Here is an 11581-nt window from a genome sequence, read left to right as displayed (position 1 = left end):
TTCAATTATTGACTTAAAAGTGAATAGTTTTCAATTTAAAAATAGTAACATAATCACCGATACAAGGTCGATTAACCACTAACATGATAAACAAATAAACTCAAATCTATGTGTGTAGCTGTTGTCACACGACAAAGATGCGAATTCTTCTTATTATTTCGTTGATCATATTTTTCTGTGTAACTGTATCCAGTTGTATGAGAAGCACAAGGAGAAAAGACGGTGAGATTTTAATTTTCACATGCAAAGTTTAAGAAGAAAAACATATTGTTGAGTCATGAAATATCTATATTTCACGTTGATTTTTTTTCTTCAGTTACCGCCCCTTTCCCTGTCATAGCATAAATCAGTATGACAAAATTCGTGTCCGCATTCTTTTTTGTATCATATTCAAGACAAGAAAAATCCCGTTTTTGATTGTTTGTTTAATCTAAGATTTCTCAGTCAATTGTATTAATTTTATTTTTAAGTTCAATTCGTTCTGTATTAATGGTCCATATTTGATTATTTATCACTATAAATTGTAACATATGGAAACAAATTCAAACAATTAACTTCAGCCGTCAGTAAGTGCTAGTCGATTAGGTCTGTCCTTGGTGTCTTTTTTTGTTGTGGATGATGTACTTTAGTTTCCTGCCATGTCCGGTGTGTTTCTTTTGTTGTTTTTTGTTTGTTTGTATGATGTCTTTCTTCTATGTATTGATTTGATATTTGTTCAAATATCCCTTATGAGCTTATTTTTTATGCCCAATTTATGGCAATATGTTTTCTAGTCTGCGTCCGTTTGTTCGTTCATTCGTCCGTCTGTCCCGCTTCAGGTTAAAGTTTTGGGTCATGTTAGTTTTTGATGAAGTTGAAGTCCAATCAACTAGAAACTTAGTATACATGTTCCTTATGATATGAACTTTCCAATTTTTAATACCAAATTTAGAGTTTTGACTCCATTTTCACGGTCCACTGAACATAGAAAATTATAATGTGGATGGGGCATACGAGTACTAGGGACAAATTTTTGTTAATAGTTTTTTTTTTGTATTGTAACACTACTGTCCGTTAGGGGTTGGATTTCGCCTTCAATTTTTGTAACATTTTGTATGTGCCTGTCCCAAGTCAGACCTCTGTTATTCACTCATCTCATCTACCAATAATGGTCAGGAGTCGTAGACGACTGTAAATATTGACCAGGCGTAGGTCTGAGGGAGACACTCTCCACAAAGGTTTAATATGTACAAATTAAAAGCTAGTTGTATTTACAGTTATAACTATCTACATCAAATGGTGGTTTATGCGGTTGTCCTCAGGGCATCCGCTGCCTGCATGGAGGCTAGCCTTGAAGTCGTCCATAGTGGTTGAGTTGGTCACCGTTGTTGCAACTTGGTAGCTGGTTCCAATTCTAGATAGTGCGAGAAAAGAAGGATTGTCTGTACACTTCTGTTTTGGTGTAGATCTGCCTCAATCTGTTTGCCCCTCTGGTTCTGTTGTCACTTTTGTTGATGATACTGTTAGCTTCTGGTATGGAAATCATGCCATTAATGGCCTTGTACATGATCAATAGGCGACGGTCCTTACGTCGATCTTGTAATGATTCCCATATGAGAAGCTGAATCATGTTGGTGACACATCAAGGGGTTTTATCTCTGTAGTTTTTACAGACTAACGGGCTCCCCTTCTTTGCACTTTGTCGAGTCGGTTTATGTCTTCCACTTTGTATGGGTCCCATACAGCAGACGCATACTCTAATGATGGTCGTATCATGGATCTGTAGGTTGTTTCTCGGACTGTTTTGTTACAGTCCCTGAAGTTGTGGTGCAAGAATCCTAGAGTTATTGATGCTTTGGCTGCTGTTACCTCTGCTAGCTTTTTCCAAGTTAGGTCTTCGCTAAGAGTAACACCAAGATATTTGCTGCTGTCCACAACTTCGAGTTGGTGTCCATGTAGGTGTTTTTTTCTCGGTTGGTTCCTATTCTGATGACTGTGCATTTAGCAGGGTGAAAGCTCATCTGCCATACATGTTCCCATTGCTCTAGGGCAGTCAATTTTGTTGAAGGTTATTTGCATCTGCTTGATTCCTGATGTGCTTATATAACAAGCTGTCATCGGCAAAAAGGCGAACTGCAGAAGATGATACTGTGTCAGGCAGGTCGTTAATGTATACCAGGAACGAAAGGGGACCTAGGACAGTGCCTTGAGGAACTCCAGAAAGAACATCTAGATTCTCTGAGGTAGAGCCTTCTACTATCACTCTTCCGAGTTCGAGATCACAAAAATGATGAAATCCATTTTGGAGTGATACCTCTAATCACATAAAAACCTAGCTTATACAAAAGGCGTTGGTGTGGCACTTTGTCGAAAGCCTTGGCAAAATCCAGTAGTATTATGTCAACCTTATCTCTCCCTGTTTTCAGTTTTTCTGCTATCCCTTGGATTGTTAATGACAACTGTGATTCACACGATGCTTAGAGCGGAATCCATGATGGCAATCTGTCAGAATCTTGAAATTATCTAGATGTCCATGATGGTTGAATAAACGACATGTTCAAGAGCTTTGCTGACAACTGGTGTAAGGGACAATGGTCTGTAATTTGATGGAACATTGCGCTCCCCTTTCTTAAAAAGCGGTGTAATAAGAGCTTCTCTCCAGTCTGATGGGACAGTCCCTGAGTTGATGGAATACTGGAATAGTAGAGTGGGTGCTGGTGAGATCTCAGCTGCACATGTGTTCAGGAACCGGGTTGGTATTTGGTATGGACCAGACGCTTTGTATTGATTTAGTCCTTTCAATAGCTTGATGATGCGCATTTCATTGATCCGGATGTCATTCATGCTTTCATATTGGCTTGGGCCTTTATCAGGCATAGTGGTTAGGTCCTCTTCTGTGTTCAGGATTTCAGCTTTGGAATGACTGTCGCTGTGTAAAAAAACATATTTATTCAATAGAGGTGATATTCCATCTGGTTCTTGCTTCTTACTTTTTACATAGGACCAAAAGCGTTTTGTTGTCGTTTATTTCATGCTGTATATCACATTTTATTTTGTTTATTATTTTGTACATAGATCGTTATATAGTTTATCTCGTTTGATGTTTTTTTACAATATTGTCATTTCGGGTCCTTTTTAGCTGAACACGCAGTTTGGAAACGGCCATGCGGTCGCCTACAATTGCTTACACCCACTTCATTTAAACTCTTAATATCCTTATTTTTAGGAACATGTTTTTTCCTAATTTTTATTAACATGACCCGCAATACAACAGCTAGATATAGGCCAGTAGACCGAAATTAGTTATTGCCACTTTGCAGTAGTTGTTGAAATCAAGATAACATAAAAGTCATATGATGCACATTTTCTTGGAAATTTTGTTGATTAGGCTATTATCTTGAATTTGTTCCGAAAAGAGAAACTTTGACGAGCAATATTGATCAGGATCTTACAATAGGTCAACACAACAAGATTGTTAATTTACTTTTACTAGTGCGTTATTGACTTTAATGGCTATTATTGGTCTATTTTCCGTTGTTTATAATCTTGAAAAGTATAGTTGACAAAGCGAAATATAAACAGCAAATATTATTAGCAAGATACGATCACCAATGGCCAAACAAGACGAAAATTTTACCAGATCCTAAAAAGAATGCCAGTTAAACTTTTGAATTTTTTGGCTAATTTGTCTTAAAAACTAAAATAAAAAATAAATATGTAAAAATGTGAACAGAAAAATCTTAGTCTTATAACAATGTACTATCTATAAAGACACATTAAGATCATTAAGATTTTCTGCAGGAATGATAACATGTTGCACACAATATGTGCCCGAGTATATTAATAAACTTGTCTTGTCTATTTAAACTTTAGGCTACTATCTTAAGAACTAAAAAAAGTAACTGAAAAAAAAAGAAACTTGGTCTTTATAATATTCCTTAGAAAGACACATGTGAGCTATTCGTGTTATTGGAGCTTCTAGTTATTTTTGTGAAGATCTTTTTTTTTGTACTTTTAAATTAGTTGGAAACTTTACATTCTCATTTGCTGCATACTATGGAGATAATATGGTTCTACAGAAAGCTCCACAGGCAGCCACAGTATGGGGATATGGTGAACATGTTGGTAGCGACGTGGTTGTTACAGGATTCGATCATGAAGCCGTCACCACTACTGTCACAGAACAAAATACGTGGAGTGTAAAGTTACCACCTATAAAGGACACTAACTCTACTTACAACATTACGGCGAAGTCACAAAACAAAAGCATTATGTTAAAAAATGTCTTGTTCGGTGACATCTGGATATGTTCCGGTCAAAGCAATATGGTCTTCACACTTGACATGGTACGTACTACTCTAGTGCTTAACTTGCGTTTATTTGTACATCGATCAGAATTACTGGTCTTGTTTTTCTTTTTTACAATCATACATATAGACACTTGTCTATACATTTGTACTGTAATTATTGAAGATTATGTATTAATGGAATTGTTTTTCTTTTGTTTTGCTGTTTGGTTGCTACTTCTCTCATCAAGTTATTCTTTTAGAACAAAATTTTAGATAGAGATTAATAAATATAATAGCATGTACAAAATGTGTTTAAAACATTCAGGCCAATGATGCACAAGCTGAAATGCAGGAAGCAAAAAACTACTCGCATATCAGGGTTTTTACAGCCTCTCAAGAAACATCTGATACACCACTCACAGATCTGAAAGGAGTTGCAGAGCCATGGTCAATTCCGAGCCAAGGTATGTTCGGTGTTTTTTTGAAAATGTATACAATAAACACAAGTCTATGATCAGTTCAATTTTTAAAAAGTGTCAATGCTAATAAAGTAAAAACGCTTTTTTGGTGCCTCGGTGGCCGAGTGGTCTAATTAGTTACTATTGTAATCACTAGCCAGTCAACACTGAGGTTGTAAGTTCGAACCCCGCTCGTGTGGTGTAGTCGACTCCAATCTTAAGGCAGCAACCATTTGATTTTCTGGGGGGGGGGGGGGGGCTATGGATTTTTTTGGAAAAAAAATCCATGTTTGTTTCCAGTCTTTGGAGAAAAAAATAATTTGTTTTTGACCCTGAGAAAAAAAATTGTTTGTTTGACCCTCAGCTGCCACTATATGTAATGCTAAAATTGAAAAAGAAAAATTGTTTTCGACTTGTTGGAAAAAAAATAGATTGTTTTTTGCCAAAAAAAATTGTTCAGAAAAAAAATCCATAGCCCCCCCCCCGAAAATCAAATGGTTGATGCCTAAATGACTAGGATTGTCAGTTTTCCTATCGAAGGTCGGTGATTTTCTCCGGACACTCCGGCTTCCTCCACCAATTAAAACTGGCCGCCACGAAAAAGCCTAAATGTAGTGCTTAAAGGGGCACTAGCTACAAGATATATATAAAATCTAAAATATATTTTTTTTTGTTCAATCATTAAAAATATAATGAGAGTGGAATAGTGAAATAATAATTTGCTTTTATCAGCTAAAAGGGTTCAATTTTGTAAAAAAAAACCACTAATAAACATTTGTAACGAATTATTCACTTGCAAGTGAAAAACTCAACCTCATTAAATTCGTATTCATGTGAACTTCAATTTAACCTCGTAGAAAGAGATAGTATACGAATGCATTGCACGTGTATATGGTTATTTAAAGGAAAAGAATGTCAACATAGAAAGTGAAACAAAGGTAAAGAATTTGATTGACTAATTCGATCCCCCAAAATTCTTTCTTAAAGAGGTAAAAGCAACGATAAACATAAATCTATAATTTATAAAACAAAATTTAATAGACCTATAAAAATCTAATTGCATGTTTACATTGCTTGCTTTAAATTGGATTTTTTAGCACTAACCCATGTAACACTGATTTCACATCACCAATGAAACATCATATATTATATAAGACTAATGAGATAGATTTTTTTGTTAACACATAAATGTATTCCTGTAATACATTTGACGAATTACACTTCTAATTCAATAATAATAAACATTCAACAAATTTCCATCAAAAGTCTTAAAGATTTAAATACAATACTTCAGATACAGTAGGACATAAACCATGGACGTATTTCTCTGCCGTTTGTTGGTTGTATGGCAAGCTTCTTTACCAGAACAGGGGATATCCTATTGGTCTTATTACGTCAGCATGGGGTGGTACAGCTATTGAATCGTGGTCATCGGCTAATGCCTTAGCTAAGTGCGGTATAAAGGAAGGAAAACCAGACAAGTAAGAAGTATATCAATACATCTACCGTCAAAGAAAAACAAAATCATTAAATTGTTCTACCGTTTGTGTTATAGTGTGAGATTCTTAAAACTTGAAATATGCGTACCTTGACCTATAATGGTTTTCTTTTATAAATTGTTATTTGGATGGAGAGTTGTCTCATTGGCACTCATACCACATCTTCCTATACCTATTTACTGCTCCTTCTGTAAAATGAAATGAAGACGTCCTCAAACTTCAAAATATTAAAAAATAATACTGGAGCTAATAGTACAAGTACATACAAAGGCTTAGAAGATGGGACTCTTTGAATGGAATATTATTTTTAACCGGATTTTTGTGACAAAATTGTTTTGGGGATGTACGGCGGGCGGTCTGGCGGGCGGCCTGGCGGGCGGCAATCAAATGTTGTCCGTGCATTAACTCATGAACTGCTCAACCAAAGCTTTTGAAATTTTAATATGTTGTTACTGACAACTAAATGAAGGTCAAGTTCAATAATGACGATTTTGACTTTTACCGTTCAGCAGTTATGGTTCTTGAAAGTTTAAAAAATGGAGTTTCCAGTCGTGTCCGTGCATTTACGCATGAACTGTTCTACCAAAGCTTGCCAAATTTTAATATGTTGCTACTGATGACAAAATGGAGGTCAAGTTCAATAATGACGATTTTGACCTTTACCGTTCAGGAGTTATGGTTCTTGAAAGATTGAAAAATGGAGTTTCCAGTTGTGTCCGTGCATTTACGCATGAACTGTTCTACCAAAGGTTCCCAAATTTTAATATGTTGTTACTGATAACAAAATGGAGGTCAAGTTCAATAATGACCATTTTGACTTTTACTGTTCAGGAGATGATAGTGCTTGAAATATTAAAAAATGGTGTTTCCAGTCGTGTCCGTGCATTTCTCATGAACCATTCAATCTAAGCTTTTCAAATTTTAATATGTTGATACTGATGACAAAATGGAGGTCAAATTTGATAATGACGATTTTCACTTTCACCATTCATCAGTAATTGTTCTTGTGATATTGTGACACAAATAAATATTAATAAATCCGGTTTGCTGTCGTTGTGACAGCCTCTTGTTATAAATTATGAACGTACAAAATAACTTGTTTCTCTTGACTTTCAATTATATGCTCCATGTGCTTATCTGATTTTTACATAGTGGCTGATAAAATATCATATGGTCATTATAGATAAATTTAATATTTGCTTGGGAGGATTTGAACTGTTTTAAAATAGCTACGATTACATGTATTATAATACGTTTAACTTAATAATTGTAGCCTTACTCTAACACATTCATCTCTTTGGAATGCAATGATGGCGCCTTTTACAAGATTGACCATATATGGTGTTGTTTGGTATCAAGGTAAAGTAAATCTTAGATTTTACATTCTAACTTCCTCGTAGTCTTACAGCCGATTTCATAGCGTGTTTATCTAATTTGAAAGGTAATATATTGAGTTAGCTTGCTTGCTAGCTGAACCGTGTAATCATTATTAGGTGCTTAGGTATACTACCCTCATTTCGAAGCAGCTTAGTTCTACAGACAGATAGACTGGTTATCTGTCGGACTTCACTACTCTTAATGAAGGGTAGTTTACCTGACCTAATAATGATTTCACGGTTCAGTTAGCAAGCAAGCTAACCAAAGATATTACCTTTAGATACACACTCTGTGAAATCGGCTGTAAATTGCACGATTTTCTGCATTTACATGTACTAATAAAAAGAGAATCTGGAAAATCACCGTTAAACCGTACTATGTTATATTTTCGAAAACTGTACTTCAAAGTAAATGTACGTAATGCAATAAAAAAAGTCACATTTTAAAGCTTTGATTTATAATGGGTCTTTTTTTATTGTTATCATAAATATGATACACACCAATTTTTTTTTTCCATTTATATAGTATATGTTAATTGAAGGTCACCATGGTTCGAAAGCCTTTTGAAAGCAAATGAAAATTATAAAGTTAGCAAACGTTTATTAAAAAACGAGTCCTGAAATTTTGTGTCTATAATTTCAGACAAATAATAAAATTAATTGGAGTTAAAGACATACAGTCATTTTGTCCCAAAATATTTTCAATATCATCTCTTTAGAGTGGTCGTTGTCTCTTTCACACATTCCCCGTATCAATTTTGTTTTCTGTAGTATTTAAACAAAACACCTTTCATACGTTTGTTTAAAATAGGTTAAACTATTATTTTCAATCTTTTTTTACAGGAGAGGCTAACGCTGGCAGTCCAGATACATATAACTGTACTTTTCCTGAAATGATTGCAGATTGGAGGAAACAATTTACCACGAATTCTGATGGTCAAACAAATAGCCTATTCCCTTTCGGATTTGTTCAGGTATGAAATTAAAGTACATATAGGTTTATTACCTAATTCTTTTTATTCTGTAAACAAATAGCTGATAATTCCATGAAGCTAGTTAATACCACTATGAAAAGTATCTCTTTTTATAGTTTAAAATAGTTAGTTGTACACATAGCTATATAAAAAATACAGTTTTACGAACGTTAATCATGATAGCTTAACAACTGTCTGCTGTTTTACGAACATACATCTTCATAGCTAAACAAATGTCTGCTGTTTTACGAACACACGTTTTTCATAGCTTAACAAATGTCTGCTGTTTGACAAACATACGTCATTTATAGCAAATTCAAATGTCTGCTGTTTTACGAATATACGTAATTATAGCTTATCAAATGTCTGCTGTTTGACAAACATACGTCATTCATAGCTAGCTTTACAAATGTCTGCTATTTACGAACATACGTTATTCATAGCTTAAAAAAATGTCTGCTGTTTACGAACATACGTCATTCATAGCTTAACAAATGTATGCTGTTTTACGAACATATGCTATTCATAGCTTAACAAATGTCTGCTGTTTTAAGAACATATAAGAAAGAAGATATGGTATGATTGCCAATGAGACAACTATCCACAAAAGACCAAAATTACACAGACATTAACAACTATAGGTCACCGAACGGCCTTCAACAATGAGCAAAGCCCATACCGCATAGTCAGCTATAAAAGGCCCCGATAAGACAATGTAAAACAATTCAAACGAGAAAAACTAACGGCCTTATTTAATATGTAATACGTTATTCATAGCTTAACAAATGTCTGCTGTTTTACGAACATATGTTAATCATAGCTTAACAGATGTCTGCTGATTTAAGAACATACGTTATTCATAGCTTAACAAATGTCTGCTGTTTGACGAATATACGTTATTCATCGCTTAACAAATGTCTGCTGTTTTAAGAACATATGTTATTCATACATGTAGCTTAACAACTGTCTGCTGTTTGACGAACATACGTCCTTCATAGCTTAACAAATGTCTGCAGTTTTACCAACATAACATGTCATTAATAGCTTATCAAATGTTTGCAGTTCTTATAATTTGTTATTTGCATTCGCAATAATCGCATTAATTTTATAAACTTATAATGACTTTTAAGCTCGCACCAAACAGAGATCGATCAAAATACGACATTTCAACTGGATTCCCTGATATAAGATGGCACCAAACAGCAGACATGGGATATGTCCCGAACTATTATATGAGTAATGTTTTTATGGCTGTTGCTATGGATCTACCAGATTTTTCATCCCCGTATGGAAGGTAATAAAATTAAGAAATAACTTGGCGACTTTCTTTTTTAATCTTCATTATTCGTTTAAAGCGTAATCTGACCATTTGTATATAATTATTCTTTATTCTTTAAGTATGTTATACTCGACAACTAAAACTCCAGGAAATTTCAATACATATAAAAGTATCTCTTAGGAACAGGAACTATAAAAGATATACATATCTAACGCCTTTTATTCAGGGCCTTATTGTTTGAAGGGGTGTATTAAACGATCACCATCGTACATTAATTAAATAGAATCATGTTCATAACAGCGTAGACAACCGCAGTACTTGTGTTATAAAAATACTGAATTATTTCTATTTAACTGGTTTGTCATCGGATATCAGTCAGAGGCCTTACAATGGGTATTTAAACATAATAAAAGAGTAAAGTGCATGCAGGGGCACGAGAAGAAAAAAAATTAAAGCATTTAACATTTAAATCGACACACAAGGATTAGTCCTCTGCTAGTTATTCGTATTATTTGATTTTAGCGTTTGTAATCTTTGGCAAACAAACAAAAAATCCAGTTTGAATGTATATATTAACACTGTTATATACATTCAAACTGGATTTTTTGTTTTACACGTACGATATGACAAATGGAGCATTCAGACGAACTTTCACTTAAACTTAATTTAACCTAGTCAATTGATAACCCGAGCGAGTCAAGAATGGTCTTGTCTACGCTGTTATCAAAATGATTGAATAGATTGTATAAAGTTTGTTTTTCATCCCGTTTTGAAATTTTCAGTATACATCCACGATATAAACAGGACGTTGCAAGTCGTCTGCTGACTTCAGCTTTAGCTGTTGCGTACAATAAGCATACCAACATAAGATATCAAGGACCACAGCCAGATGGATATTCACTTCACGAAGGAGATAAAACTATACGCATTGGATACGATAATAGAAGTACACATTTGGATATAAGATCGATGGAAGGGTTTGAGGTAGAACAATTATATCATCTTAACTGTTAGTTTAGAAAAAATATTTATATCACTTTTATCCAGTTAAAAGTATTCTTGATATTAAGTGCCTTAAAGAATTTCTGGATTGCATTTCTTCTTATGGTTAAAATTCATCAAGATGAGTAAATCAAAAATCTTAGAGATTTTTGCTGCATTGGTTAAATTATATCATTGTTATACCTTCGATGCCACTTTGAAGACTTTAATTTCTCATGCCACATGCACTTAATATGTGTTGGTTAAACATGAATCAAGATCATAATATAAAACCATTTCTGATACCAGAAGTTACTCTGACTTATAACATTGTAGTTTTTCTTACACTTTTTGCAAACGTTTTGCAGGTGTGCTGTTCAACAAACAACAGATCCGTCTGCAATAAGTTCGATAACTCTTCTCAGTGGATGCCAGCACCTATAGTTGAGTATGATGCATTCTCCGTTAGAGTTTGGTATGCTGCATGTGCTGACACCGAACACGTTGTAGGTCTACGTTATGAATGGAGGGAGTCTCCATGTGATCTATTTAGATGTGCTATTTATAGCAAAGAAAATGGCTTGCCTGCCCCACCAATGATAACAGTCGGTAACTTTGGAAACAATAAGTATAACAGAATAAGAGCAAGGAAACGAGTTACATATTAAACAAAACTAAATATATTGTATATTTAATATATTTTTATTCTCTTGTTAAATATAAATATAAACGTTAAAATGCACACA

General features: G+C 34.3%; 1 protein-coding gene across 1 annotated transcript; it reads left to right on the top strand.

Moving 5' to 3' along the window:
- The first annotated feature begins 84 nt into the window (after nt 1-84).
- On the top strand, nt 85-11577 carry LOC134687500 (sialate O-acetylesterase-like). The gene is made up of 9 exons (XM_063547857.1): nt 85-222; nt 4003-4325; nt 4594-4732; nt 6021-6207; nt 7499-7584; nt 8445-8575; nt 9706-9869; nt 10637-10838; nt 11204-11577. Exons 1-9 carry the CDS (start codon nt 138-140, stop codon nt 11501-11503), a joined length of 1617 nt encoding a protein of 538 aa, XP_063403927.1. The 5' UTR covers nt 85-137; the 3' UTR covers nt 11504-11577.
- Nucleotides 11578-11581: the final 4 nt, after the last annotated feature.

Source organism: Mytilus trossulus, chromosome 10 (assembly GCF_036588685.1).
Source record: "Mytilus trossulus isolate FHL-02 chromosome 10, PNRI_Mtr1.1.1.hap1, whole genome shotgun sequence".
NCBI classification, from domain to species: Eukaryota; Metazoa; Mollusca; class Bivalvia; order Mytilida; family Mytilidae; genus Mytilus; species Mytilus trossulus.
The sequence above is the reverse complement of the archived record's forward strand: the minus strand, read 5'-3'. Positions and strand labels throughout refer to the sequence as shown.

Excerpts from the sequence above, each read along its gene's own strand:
- LOC134687500 (XM_063547857.1), top strand. The coding sequence starts at position 138 with ATGCGAATTCTTCTTATTATTTCGTTGATCATATTTTTCTGTGTAACT. Across the intron at positions 4,326-4,593 it reads TGGTCTTCACACTTGACATG|GCCAATGATGCACAAGCTGA; the intron begins GTACGTACTACT and ends TAAAACATTCAG. Across the intron at positions 7,585-8,444 it reads TGGTGTTGTTTGGTATCAAG|GAGAGGCTAACGCTGGCAGT; the intron begins GTAAAGTAAATC and ends CTTTTTTTACAG.